Consider the following 14,733-nt stretch of genomic DNA (forward strand, 5'->3'; position numbering starts at 1 on the left):
AAAGGTGATGGGATGTAAGGATAGGACAGAGACTGTTGACGGAATGTTAAGATAGTGTTGTCATGATGACCAGCCTACCGGCGGGGAGAGCACTTTGGTGTCCAGCAGGTGAGTGCAGACTTCCTGGACGGGCGGGATCTCCAGCAGGCGGGCGGCAGCCAGGATGTCTCCCACGGAGCTGTGACTGATCGTTAGCGTGGCTGTATAGGCAAAGTCCAGCAGGGCGCCTAGGGCCTCGGCCGCCACAAAGTCTATGGTGTAGACGTTCTGCTGGCTGGCGGTCGGGCCCGAGGTGAACAACTTGTGGAAGTAGGAGCTGCAGGAGGCCAGGACCGAACGGTGGGCAGTGAATTCCCTCTCCTGGGTGATCAGGAGCACGTCGCACAGAAGGCCGCTGAGGCGCTGCTTGTTCAGACTGCCCAGAATGTCTGCGCTGTGCTCGGGGAAGGGGATGCCCACTGGGCCTTCCTCTGCCGCTTCCCCTCCCCCCCCACCCCTGAGCCGCCGCCCACCCCTCCCACCGGCTCCCGACGACATCTTCCACCAGCCTGCCGCCGAGCCGCCAATCACAGCCGCCGCCCGCGTGTCCGTCCTGCCGTCTGTCCGTCTGCCTGTCTGAGGGAGGAAGAGATGGAGAGGATCAGTTCTCAGTCTTTAAGACACACATATGCCCAGTTCAATTCCTAGGCAATACTCCTTGGGATTGGGTAGGCACAGTATTACAGTAGCAATGCACGGTAGGCTAGGTGCCTCAGGGTAAGGGCTGGGGGTTATTTTGAAATTACAGTAATTTCAATGTGCTCCGACAGGCTTCAGCCATCACACCGGAGACAACACATGAAAATAACATTGGCAAGAGTTGCATGTGGGCAATTTCACAGTAACGGAATTAGTCTTGACTCCAATTTTATACTTTAAAAAGTTAAACAAACCGTAAAACTCTATGCGCAAGGACTACTTTGAACAATGCACACAGAACATTTCACAAAAACATATTTATTGGCAGAATTGAATTATGGTAAAATCCCCCTTTTTATGAGACTACGTTTTCCAAAAACTCTTTAAATATCTGCTCCGAATTAAGATTAAAAAATGCCTGCAGAAAGAATGGGGTGTCAGCTATGACATGTTGAGTAAAAAAAAAGTATATTTTGGTTATTAAACTACAGTAAGTGCAGTGGATTTACAACCGTTAATGGAATTACAGTAACAGAATTAGATCATGGTCCCTGATCTGTACTATACAGAAATGCATCATTCTGGATATGAATATAATTATCTTCATTGTGATGTATCCAGAATAGGTACACAAAAAATAGGGAATATGCAATATCCTTCTTTTGCCTATTTGGTTGTTATTCTAACGAGCTCCTCCCCGAAATAAGACCACATTTGGTTGTTATTCTAACGAGCTCCTCCCCGAAATAAGACCACATTTGGTTGTTATTCTAACGAGCTCCTCCCCGAAATAAGACCACATTTGGTTGTTATTCTAACGAGCTCCTCCCCGAAATAAGACCACATTTGGTTGTTATTCTAACGAGCTCCTCCCCGAAATAAGACCACATTTGGTTGTTATTCTAACGAGCTCCTCCCCGAAATAAGACCACATTTGGTTGTTATTCTAACGAGCTCCTCCCCGAAATAAGACCACACTAAATCTGAACCAGTCATAGATATCTATGTTTCACAGTAAAGTACAGTAAATATGTTCAGTACACTACATAATACTGTACTCATGTGTTCTACTCAACTGTATACTACTGTACAGTGTTGGTTAGTGCCATTCAGAATTAGGTAGGATGATTTCTATTACAGCATATTGGATGACTGTCATTCATATTCCATTCACCAGTTCAATGTAACATTGATAGGTTTAGGCTACTACATGAAACTCTAATTTGCCCAATACCCATGAGGTTGCTACAACCTAGGCTATGAATTAAAGTTTACAACGTAAGTGCACAGGTCAAGAGACAAATTAGAGTAATCAAGGTGAAAGACAGTGACCCATTCAATACCACCTTGCACACTCTCACCTGCATCTAGCTGATCTAGGGTGTAATCATTAGCCCAAACCGTTACAAAGCGTTCCGTTTCTATTGGATAAATTCTTGTAGGTTCCTCCCCGTTTCATTTGCTTCCATTTAAGAAATATTTTGCAACAGAATGGGTGGAATGACTACACGCCTGATCACCCTCACACACAGTTGACTTTCCTCTGACCATTTCACTTTGCTTGTGTACTCTACTTTTCTGTACTGTTCTCTGTATTGGTAGGTTCAGATTTGGTCCGGCCAGAGCGGACCAAACTACTTTTCAACGTCCATGGACGTCCGGGATCAGTCGATCAGTCGATCAGTCGGTGATCAGTGGTTGAGGATGCTTGTTACGGTAAATGGAAAGAGGGTAGGTGGTAGCTGTAATGGTACCTGTCAGTAAGAGCTGGGAGAGGTGACATTAACTGGAGAGAGAAGAGGCAGAGAGAGGTTGTCCAGACTGTTTTCACAGTCCTGCTTTGACCATCAGATGACAGAAAGAAAACAGTTATGAGCTGAACATAACAGTATGCCAGTGGAAGGGAGGACAGTAGCAGGTGAACCAACTGTGGTTTTTGGCAACTATGATTTCCCATTGTAGCCAATTCAATTATAGTAATTCCGTTACTGATTTATTATTAGTGAAAAACAATTGGTAGGTCTACCTGTCCTTGTTACTTCTGTGAACTTTCATTGTCCTCCCTCATGAGGGAGAGAAATTACAAAATATCTTAAAGATATGTAGGTTTGCGGAAACGGAATTACAAGACAAGGCAATGTTTTTTTAAGGTAAATGATTTCTCCAAAACAAAATATACAGTAAGTGTTGATATTCGTTGGCAGGGGTCTTTTCGTCAACATTGTGTTTTAATGTACAGTTGAAGTCAGAAGATTACATACACTTGAGTTTTTCAAACACTCCACAAATTTCTTGTTAACAAACTATAGTTTTGGCAAGTTGGTTAGGACATCTACTTTGTGCATGACACAAGTAATTTCTCCAACAATTGTTTACAGACAGATTATTTCACTTATATTTCACTGTATCACAATTCTAGTTGGTCAGACGTTTCCTGTGCCTTTAAACAGCTTGGAAAATTCCAGAAAATGATGGCTTCAGAAATGATGGCCACAGAAAGTCATGGCTTCAGAAGCTTCTGATAGGCTAATTGACATAATTTGAGTCAATTGGAGGTGTACCTATGGATGTATTTCAAAGCCTACCTCAAAATGCAGTGCCTCTTTGCTTGACATCTTGGGAAAATCAAAAGAAGTCAGACAAAAATTGAAGACCTCCAAAAGTCTGGTTCATCCTTGGGAGCAATTTCCAAACGCCTGAAGTGACCACCTTCATCTGTACAAACAATAGTACGCAAGTATAAACACCATGGGACCACACAGCCATCATACGGCTCAGGAAGGAGACACTTTCTGTCTTCTAGAGATGAACGCACTTTGATGCGAAAAGTGCAAATCAATCCCAGAACAACAGCAAAGGACCATGTCTTCACAAGGAAACAGGTACAAAAGTATCTATATCTACAGAAAAACGAGTCCTATGTCGACGTAACCTGAAAGGCCGCTCAGCAAGGAAGACGCCACTGCTCCAAAACCGCCATTAAAAAAGCCAGACTATTGTTTGCAACTGCACATGGGGACAAAGTCTGTACTTTTTGGAGAAATGTCCTCTGGTCTGATGAAACAAAATATAACTGTTTGGCCATATTGACCATTGTTATGTCTGGAGGAAAAAGGGGGAGGCTTGCAAGCCGAAGAACACCATCCCAACCGTGAAGCACGGGGGTGGCAGCCTCATGTTGTGGGGGTGCTTTGCTGCAGGAGGGACTGGTGCACTTCACTAAATAGATGTCATGAGGAAAGAAAATGATGTGGATATATTGAAGCAACATCTCAAGACATCAGTCAGGAAGTTAAAGCTTGGTTGCAAATGGGTCTTCCAAATGGACAATGACACCAAGCATACTTCCAAAGTTGTGGCAAAATTGCTTAAGGAAAACAATGTCAAGGTATTGGACATTTGACTCAAGTTAAACAATTTAAAGGCAATGCTACCAAATACGAATTAAGTGTACTTCTGACCAACTGGGAATGTGATGAAATAAATAAAAGCTGAAATAAATAATTCTCTCTACTATTATTCTGACATTTCACATTCTTAAAATAAAGTGGTGATCCTAACTGACCTAAGACAATTTTTACTAGGATTAAATGTCAGGAATTGTGAAAAACAGATTTTAAATGTATTTGGCTAAAGTGTTTGTAAACTTCCAACTTCAACTATGGCTTCATTTCTCAAAAATATAGACTCAGCTTTCATTTGACACCCAATTAGATATGCTTTAATGAACTTCCCGTCAGTGCTCATTAGTCCTTGGTCCTTATAGATGGAAATACTCATGTGTTGAAACATTGCTCACTAATATCACAATAACGTGGCTTGTCATTGCAAGTAATGGACCGGTTTTGACTCTGCTCACTCTGATACTAAAGATCAAATAACTATTAAATCACGTCAGAGTTACTATGGGCTGGTTACTGTGAAGAACCCAAAGTTCTTCACAGTGTGACACACAGTTTTTTATGAACTCAGTCCGGCTTTCAACTTACTCTTGAAAGTTGTAATAGTAGAATGCCATTTCGAAATTGGGACGTGCATAATCAGTTTACCTCTTGTCATGTCTGTCACTTTACCATGATTTCACTGACGATCAGCTATTGGCAGACATTGTATTTACAGACCAATCTAATAGAAACTATAGCTATGGCATACATCCTTCAGTGTTGAATTAGCTGGAACGCTGGATATATTGGCCCACTGCTGAACCTATTACCATGAGAGAGAGTGAAGGGCAGTTTAAGGGAGGATCAGAGTGCATGCTGGGAGGAGGAGCAGAGGCGGGGCTCTGTGCAGCAGCGTGTGCATCGCTCTGTCAGTTAGGGTAGGGGGAGGCTGCCGGTTACAGACCCCGTGGAAAAACCCCACTGGAGGATGACACGCACAAGCTGCAAGGGATCGCTATTAAAAAGGGAGGTTGTCAATCCAGTCTGAGCCGGTTACCCCACCCTGTACTGTGTGCCAAGTTTCAGGAAAGGCTGTCCCCTCGCTCACGTGTGCAGGGGGGATTAAAATTATAGACTGCAGCTTGCCTGCGCGGGGGAGGGGGGGGGGGGCTCAGCAACGCAAGCCCTTCCTGATTTGTCTATTTACACACACACAAAAAAGCCAGCCCCTCCATTCTCCATCTGCCAGGGAGACCCAGCAGGGGGTGAAGCCAGGGGGTTTATTCTCTAGAAGCATTCAAATGACATTCCTTCAGATCAAGCCTCTTGGTATGTACACTAGACCTGTTCAACCTGGCTGCCTCTCCTCTCCCCGGCTCTTTCCCACACCTCCTCACAAAGCTCCACCTCTCTCCACACCTAGAACTCTGGCACTGTGTCAGCACTAACCACAGGTCATACTTAGGTAACGCTCTCTGAGAAGTCAATTCTGGGTACTACGAACATAACTGCCCTTACTCTGCTATTAACTCCACTCCAACACTGTTGACAAAGATTCAAATCCTTAAAACAGACCTGTCAGTCAACTCGTGTGACATGGCCAGTTTATTAGGTACACCACCCTGTTTAAGAAAATGTTTTTCTCCTACAGTGAGTCAAGTGGCCATGGCTTGCTATATAGAGCAGGCAGAAATGGAGGAATTCAGTTACTGTTCAATTGAAAGTTAGGTCGCGCGTTTTGCCCATTCTAAGTGACTGAGCGTGGTATGATCATCAGTGCCAGGCGCGTCGGATCCAGTGTCTCAGAAATGTCCGGCCTCCTGGGACTTTCACACACGACACATCTAAGGTTTACAGAGAATGATGTAAACATCAGTCAGCAGCAGCCTGTGGGCGAAAACAGCTCCTTTATGAGAGGTCAAAGGAGAATGTCAAGAATAGCGGAAGCTAAAGGGTGGGCCACAAACAGGCAAATAACGGAGCAGTACAACAGTGGTGTGCAGAACAGCATGTTGGAACGCCTTGTTATGGATGGGCTGTTGCAGCAGACGACCACACCGGGTTCCACTCCTTTAAGCTAAAAACAAGAAGAAGCGGCTCCAGTGGGCACACGATCACCAACACTGGACAATTGAGGAGCGGAAAAACATTGCCTGGTCCGACGAATCCCGGTTCCTGTTGCGTCATGCTGATAGTAGTCAGGATTTGGCGTAAAAGCATAAGTCCATGGCCCCATCCTGCCTGGTGTCAATGGTACAGGCTGGTGCCGGTGGTGTAATGGTGTGGGGAATGTTTTCCTGGCACATGTTCGGTTCCTTGATACCAATTGAGCAAAGGTTCAGCTCCCCGAAGAATTCAGGTTGTTCTGGAGGCAAAGGGGGTCCGACCCGGCACTAGATGGGTGTACCTAATAAACTGTGTATAAACACTTTTCTAAGTATGGAAAACCGGTCCATCTGTCTCGTGGTAATCTTAAAACAACAAGCTTGCAGCCTTGCACATGCAAATAATACTGTCCCACTTGTTCCCATTCAGAGTAGTGTGTGTCTTTTATTCATGACACAATGGCCTTTCATTTTGGCTCAAACCCAGTTAGCCTACTCTTTCTCCTTTAACCCTCTACCATTTTGATACGCAACTGACCACACCGCCACTACAACCTCTCCCATTGTCTTCCTGATAAAATTGCCCTGTCTGACATGGGCAAATGTTATTATCCTCCAACTCTCATCTGAATATGCTGTGGGAGGGGAGTGAGGGCAGAGAGAGAGGGATAGGGAGAGTCACAGAGAGAGAGGGCAACCACAGGGATAACGGTCACGTCCTTCACAGTGTGGAAATAGATCCTGGGTGAGCCTACAGAGACTCAAGCCGAGTCAACCTGCTCTCACTGATGCTGCTGTTTACTGCACCAGGCTGCTGGGCTGGTCCCTGGTGAAAACCTGCTTACACATTATCCCCAGGACATACATGCCTGACCCTGGGTCACACACAGCTCTGTGGAGGGGAGAAGAGGCTGAAAGGAGTTAAAACAGCCCAGCATACAGTCCACTGAGGCATCCAGCTGCTCTGTCATGTCCTTTACACAGGAGCTATAGGGAGAGTAAAGGCCCAGGCCAGGAATAACCCACAAAGATGACCCAAGAAAGAAAGAGGAAAAACTGTACAAACAAACCTGATCCTGACACCTTCTCATGGCTTGAAACATTCCTTATCACTTATTCATGGCTGTGGGTGAGAGGCTGCAGCACCACACCGTCTCAGTTCCCAGGGCCGCCACCGACCAAGAGCTGCCTGCCTAGTTCACTGGGTCCCACTCCGCACGCAGAGCGCTGCTTTGCAAGTCAAACCACTACTTACTGCTGCAGATCCCACTCCTCCCCCACCATCACTCAACAATAACCCCTGCGCTTGCGCCAAGCAAACGTTGAGAGCCGCTATCAAGATTAGATTTCGGGGATGATCCAACGCAAGACTAGGACAGGGATCATCAACTAGATTCAGCTGCGGGACGATTTTTTCTTGAACGGTTGGTCGGGGAACGGAACATAATTACAAATCATTTGCAGACTGCAAACTGACCGCAAGAAGCCCAAATCGATATATTTGACTAAAACAATCATTTCCAACCTTGCTTACATATGTATATGATCACATCTCTCTATTATGCAGGGGAATACTTCGGAACACATTTCCAAAATGTAAAATCACTTTGAGCCAATTTCTTGGTGTTTTTATAGTCTTATGTCCAACAATGAAAATTCTCAAAAACAATAATTCTATATTTTTGCTTTTGCTCAGAAAACTTGGGGGGCCAAATAAATCCACCGGGCCGTCAGCTGGGGAACCCTGGACGTCAACTTTGTTTCAGTTCAATTGGGCTTTTCTTAAAACCTGTGAGAGACAGACGGGCTTCTCCCCTAGTTACAGTAGTTCCCTTCTTATTTAATGACCATTACAGCGATATGTTGTGGTTAAACTGGTAGTTATAAACGTGGTTATAAACTGGGTGGTGCGGCGTTTTACTGGAAATACCATCTCAGGTCAACTGAAACCCGTGTCAAAGGATCTACAGTCTGTCCTACACATACCATTCATCCTGGAGTACAATGACTATCAACCTTACCCAGATCAACCTCAGGTGTTCCTTACATGACAAAAAATGTATGTCACTTCAACTAAGTTCTTTATTATGATGCTTTTTAAGAGTAGTCAACACCACAATACTTTGTTGCTCTGCTGTGTGTGGGGGATAAGTAGCATATCTGTGAAGAACCAAACCAGAGTGAAACAACGAGAGCAGAAGCCAGGGTCTAACTCCTAGAAGCATAGATCGAGTAATATAGATGGACAACAGAGTTCACGTAGGCTGTCTCTCCCTGGCTGACTGTCACGGGATAAGCAGAGCCCCCTGATGATTAGTGACAGGAGTGCATGCAGCCCAGAGAAAGGGAATCACTGGATCGGGTCACAAGGGTTCAAGGTCAAGTCACAGAGGATATTACAGGATAATCGGAAAAGCTATGTGGAGAGGTGGGGGGGGCTGGACATTTCCAAGAAGAACTAGATTCTGACTGAGGTTGAGCCTGCCTGGTCTAGTGCTAGTGTGGCTGTGTGAGTCATTACTGCCAGGCTTGCTAGGATAGGAAGCTTGATTGGTCGTATTGGGAGCAAGCAGGAAGAGGGCGAGCAACTGATAAAACTGGAGTTGTGGGGCTGGGCTACTCGACTTGAAACACGTCCGACGTCTGCCAAAAATCAGACAATGCCCCTGACTGAAAGGTACTGGGTGAGGCAGTCTTAAAAACTCACAACCTTGACATCAGCCCACGGGATACTGTAAATTGAATGTTTTTCCAAAGTGTCTCATACTTGAGAAACCTTAGCCACTGTAAGAAACTAACCCCTCACTGCAGGAAGGGTTTGACATCATTATCTTAAATCTTTATATCATGTTTGTCAATAAAAGTTTAGTGCAAGGGGAAGTGGGAGATTTTTATGATTTAATTTCAAAGGTCTAAGTTCCTTTAAGGGTACCATTACCCCAGAGATTGCGAGATAGCTGGTGGAGAGCCACTGTCGGGAATCACTGGCTACTGTATGGGTTTACTGTACCATCCCCCTCCTCCTTGCAAAGTAAAGTAAACCAAAGTGAAGGCTCTACTTGGCTTTCCTTGCCTCCCTCCTCCAGCCTGACTCCTTGCCTCCCTCCACCAGCCTGACTCCCTGCCTCCCTCCTCCAGCCTGACTCCCTGCCTCCCTCCTCCAGCCTGACTCCCTGCCTCCCTCCTCCAGCCTGACTCCCTGCCTCCCTCCTCCAGCCTGACTCCCTGCCTCCCTCCTCCAGCCTGACTCCCTGCCTCCCTCCTCCAGCCTGACTCCCTGCCTCCCTCCTCCAGCCTGACTCCCTGCCTCCCTCCTCCAGCCTGACTCCCTGCCTCCCTCCTCCAGCCTGACTCCCTGCCTCCCTCCTCCAGCCTGACTCCCTGCCTCCCTCCTCCAGCCTGACTCCCTGCCTCCCTCCTCCAGCCTGACTCCCTGCCTCCCTCCTCCAGCCTGCCTCCCTGCCTCCCTCCTCCAGCCTGACTCCCTGCCTCCCTCCTCCAGCCTGACTCCCTGCCTCCCTCCTCCAGCCTGACTCCCTGCCTCCCTCCTCCAGCCTGACTCCCTGCCTCCCTCCTCCAGCCTGACTCCCTGCCTCCCTCCTCCAGCCTGACTCCCTGCCTCCCTCCTCCAGCCTGACTCCCTGCCTCCCTCCTCCAGCCTGACTCCCTGCCTCCCTCCTCCAACCTGACTCCCTGCCTCCCTCCTCCAGCCTGACTCCCTGCCTCCCTCCTCCAGCCTGACTCCTTGCCTCCCTCCTCCAGCCTGACTCCTTGCCTCCCTCCTCCAGCCTGAGTCCTTGCCTCCCTCCTCCAGCCTGACTCCTTGCCTCCTTCCTCCAGCCTGACTTAGCTGGTCCAGAAACAGCCGTGCACATCTGGCAGCAGTGTTACAGAGACACAACTTCTGCTGCTGGAGCTAGACTTTCCTAACGCTGCCATGCTGTCAGTCAGGAAGTAGCGGATCCAAACTCCCACGTGGCACCAGAAACAGAACCCCTAGTAGGCCGTAAGCTACACCCATAGTGCCAAGTCCAGCAACAGCTCCTCCCCTGAGCCCTGTGCCAATCTGTGAGTGCTACCGTGCATTGTGGGCAGAGGACTTCCTATGTGTCTGTGACAGGCGTGTAACAGAACTTGCTCTGTTATCAGATGACCATCCCTCCTTCTCCCTCTCGCTGGCTCTCTCAGACATCAGCCCACCACATTGCCCACTTCCCCCTTCAGCTTGCTAAGGAAGCTGAAACACTCACCCACCGGCCCACGTCGAGAGATAGGATGGGAACTCACCAACCATGAGATTGTCATATGGTACGCTCCCATGATCACAGGAGAGTTTGGCTAACTCTTTGATCCCTACGTAGTGCCTTAGGTCAACGTGGGATTACTCACTCAAACATCTGCTTTTTCTGACAACTATTGTCTAAGGTTGTCTAGTGTCTAATGTATGACAACAACAACAACGGCATTCAGCAGAGCCAGAAAAAGGTGTGACATCTTGGAGACAACCCACCACCATGAAAGTAAACCATGTAAGTGAAGTCAGACTCACAACACAACGGCCTAGTCTAACCCAGGGCTGCATCTCAGTCTCTAATTTGATCAGGTTGTGTGAACTGCTTGCTTCATGAACCAGCAGGCCCAGAACAGCCCCTATGACTCCCCCAAGACAACACAACACACAGAGCCCTGTCTGTCTGTTTGTCAGCTTGGGCCAGGAGCAGTGGGACATTTAACTGCTGACAAGGGGAGTTCACCCTTAATAAGGGGGTAGCTTATAGTTTAGCGCACCACCCAAAAGCAACACAACCCCAAAACTAGTCCTTCCAAGGCATGGCAGTGTAATAGCACGCAACCTGTCTCCTCCTGTCGCTGTGGACCTGCTAGTTTGGGGCATTATGGTGCAAAACATACAGGAATATCAAACTGTATTCAACATGCTCACCGCCAAATTGATGGGTGGTGTCTAGGGCCTACCCACAGCCACTGAAGTCCCCTACAATTCCCCTGGAGTCTATTGTGGGTAGCATGGAGTGTCCCAACTTAACCTCTTAGTGGAATTTACTCAGGCTGAAAGTACAGCCTTCTGCAATTGGCACTCAGGAGTGGCACGAGTAACATTATGACATCAACACTGTGACATTTGACAGAATGAATAATGTTTCAAACTCTGCATCTGAAATCTAACCAAACACTTCCCTGAGTCTGGGCGTCTGACAATAAAATACTCCCCTCCCTCTCTCGCTGTACCCGCACGCTTCAAAACAAGTCCAACAAGTATGTGTTGCCAGGAATACGCATCTGTGAATTAGAAGATAAGTTACGCTCCTTTAACGCCTTTTAACAAACCACCAACGTACGGACAGCTACCGTAGACTAAATGATGTTGTGACACAAATCACACAGTGCCATAGGGGCTACTTGAGGCAAGAGGGATGTAGAGAACAACAAAAAGGGTGTGGGCAGCCGTGGAGAAGAACTGAAAGTTAATAAACGAATAAAGGAGTTCCCGAGGGCAGAGGGTAAAGTTTCCAGTTGCTCAAGATTCCATGTGCTATGATTGTGTTATGGCAGCTCATTTACTACACCTCACTAACTGGGTGAAATTGTCTACAAGAGGTGTCACATCTTCTATCCAGTTACAGTCGCGCATTGGGGGTAAGGATATATAAAGGATCTGCAGTTGGCTCATTTATTCCTAGTCTCATACATTAACAACAACATTACACACAATAACACCAATTCAGATGATTAGATTAACTGTACTAATTTTAAATCAAACTATTAAGTAAAGGGTTAAAAGGGCACCGTGTGTATAGCCAAAACTTTAAGACAACAGTCTCTCTAAACATGATGTGCTCAACCTGCTCTGAGCAGTGCCCTATTTGCCATCTATTTTTTTATATGCAAGTGGGTCAGGAACTCTGAACTCTACCAAGCCCCATCTCCCTCGCTCTCTTACAAACGCAGGTCCTGGTATTTATTTCCAAGCTCTCCCCTCTTTCACTCTCAGTGTCAGGAGAGAGTGCAGTTTGAGCTCTTACCAGCTGGGCAGAAGCAGAAGCGTGTGTCCCTTCCCCAGGCCCTATCCGGCTCTCCTGCCTGCTCTCCTGTCTCCGTGTCTGGGTAGGGCCCTGCCTGGTGCCTCAGTACTGGAGCTTTTGCAGACAGGAAACTTCCGAGTGGCCCTAGTCATACAGGCAAGCCCTTGCCTGATCCCAAACAAGCAGACACCTACCACCCCCCTGTATTTTCAGCCCACTGCTCCGCTCTGGCATCTCTTCCCCTTCTGTGATTGGCTTGACAGCTGCTCACTCACCACACCTCCTTGCTGGGATAGGCTGGTAGGTGTTCCCTTTCCTGTATGGCCAAGGGCAAGGCACTCTGGGATGTGGAGTCCTTAAATGCTATTTGACCTGCTTCATAGCCCCTGCTGCGAACTACGAGTCCCAGCTTTCCATCCCTCACCACCCCCACTTCTCCAAGCCTGTTCCAACGTAAGCACTCAGGGCAGAATTATACACTTCAGTATGTTGCTAGCAGAATGCCAGGTATTAAAAGTACAGACCAGCCATCAAACAGGATTGTGCTGCACATGAAAAAAAGGGTCTCGACCAGAACTGTCTAAGCCACAGCCAAACACTGGGGTAGCATTCTGTGACAACCCCTCTGTCTATGTTTTAAACGCACTTCAAGACTCCTGACCTAAATTAAGACATTCTTATTCTGATAAATTCCAAACCAGCAGGAAAGAATGAACAATGCAAGTGGGTCAGGAACTTTTCCCTCCAAGCATGATTTCTTAGTGAATGACACCATCCCGAAAAGTAATTCGCTTGTCATCGTACCATGTCCTATAAAATTAGTTTTGGTTCCTCCTTCCTCTTCTTCAGAACCCACCCCCCCGAACGCCACCATCCTCCTCCTCCCCTAAGTTCTCCCACCTGCCCGTAAAGTTAATGCCTCAAACACGGCAAATAAAACTATCATAGCAAGCACAAAAGGTCAAAGCAGGAATCAGAGAAGTAATTTAGCAGGAATAAAAACAGAACCATAACTACTGACTGCAACCCATTTCACCCTCCCCCCCAAGTATCTCTCTGTCCCCCTCCCTCATTCTCCTCTCCTCCTGTGCTTGCTCCCTCCTGTCGACAGGCCCTGGGTGGACAGTGGGGGGTTTGCGGGGGTGCCTTTAGCTCACCTGCGATGGCCGTGATGGTGCTTGTTGTGGGTTAGCTCAGCCCTCCTCCTCTCTGGAGCTCTCTCTAACTGTCGTGCTGCTCAAAGCCCCATATGCGCTAACCAAGCAGCAGCAGATCAACTCAATTCCCTTCCTGGTTTCTGGAGGGCAAAGAGGTCCCTCCCTTTCTCTCCCTCTCCCTCCCTCTCTCTTAAAGAAACAGCATTCCCCTCAATGTTTCTCTTCCTCTCCTCTCTGGGGGAGCAAAGTAAAAGAGATATTCACCTGCGATCAAGAGTGGACATTCATCATATCGATCACATAAAAAATGACAAATTTGTACTCGACTTCATCCTCTTGCTTTTGAAAGTATATGTTGATAGAGTTGTAAACAGCATCCAGATTAATTGGTTATGATCGGATTATAGTTGTTACTCTTGTCTTTTCTCTTCTCTCCTACTGTATCTCTCTCTCGCGCCTTGAGATGAGTCGCACCCACCCATCCCATAGCCTGAGGTCCTAGTGTCCCACCCCAAAAACAAGCCTTGGCACATTCCAGGACACAGGGGCTGCCAGCAACCCCCTCGACACCCATACCTTCATCTCTTCCCCTTCTCACGTTGTACAGTAACATCTTAACCACATGCCTCACCTCTTCATTCACACCAAGCCCACTTTTACCAATGTTTTTTCGGTGGCGTGGAAGACACCAGTCAAAATCAATCAGGTTTATATCGCTTAGAAGAACTCATTTTGACTGATTTCTAACATGCCTATGCACTTGACATTTTCCACACTGTACACCTGGACCGTCAGTCACGCTGCAGTGGACTGGGGTGGAGATCTTCCATACTCTAAACTATCTTTAACAGGCCTACACACAGAGTAGGAATGCATTTATCATATATGAAGTGAAACGGCTTACCTTGTGTAATGTGATGAAACCGCTAGCCATGAAAGGTGTCTCTTCGGTCTGACTGGAAGCTGATGCACCCCACTGTGTGGCATGGCTTGGCACTGTGGGGAGAACTAGGCTAGGCATGTTCTGACAGCATGGGGAGAGGCAGTAACACACACCCAGCCTAGAGGGCAGTGTCAGCACTTCAGTAGGTACCAGAGGTAGTTCACAATCAGAGAAAAACGTATACTATAAAAAACATTTGAACTGCACGATCATTTCAGTTGATCATGATCTATGCAATACATGTTCCACACTTAATAGAAACGATTTTCACGGATAAAAAAAAACATTGTTTCAATAAACAAATAAATACAATTCTACTTTGCTTAAAAAGACACAGCTACAATACATAATTATTTCAGATTTGTATGAAAACTAACAAACCGTCAAACTGGTTAATTTTCCCTTCTGGTAGCTTTCCAGATGATG

At 46.9% G+C, this 14,733-nt stretch overlaps 1 protein-coding gene across 4 annotated transcripts in view; it reads right to left on the reverse strand.

Annotated features, from left to right (window-relative positions):
* zbtb7a (zinc finger and BTB domain containing 7a) overlaps positions 1 to 14,418 on the reverse strand; it is a 30,516-nt gene extending 16,098 nt beyond the window's left edge. The window contains exons 1-2 of one of the 4 annotated variants that reach the window (XM_021603813.3): positions 14,269 to 14,418; positions 79 to 615 (exon numbers count right to left, since the gene is read on the reverse strand). In XM_021603813.3, coding sequence (XP_021459488.3) covers positions 79 to 615; positions 14,269 to 14,385 — 654 coding nt within the window. In that variant the 5' untranslated portion in view covers positions 14,386 to 14,418. Of the gene's footprint in view, positions 1 to 78; positions 616 to 12,207; positions 12,437 to 13,364; positions 13,835 to 14,268 lie in introns of those variants that run through there. The other 3 variants (XM_090235538.1, XM_090235540.1, XM_090235539.1) reach the window with 3 other exon arrangements.
* Between the last annotated feature and the right edge of the window lie 315 nt (positions 14,419 to 14,733).

This window comes from Oncorhynchus mykiss, chromosome 5, assembly GCF_057628025.1.
Source record: "Oncorhynchus mykiss isolate SJ-2025 chromosome 5, ASM5762802v1, whole genome shotgun sequence".
Lineage (NCBI taxonomy): Eukaryota > Metazoa > Chordata > Actinopteri > Salmoniformes > Salmonidae > Oncorhynchus > Oncorhynchus mykiss.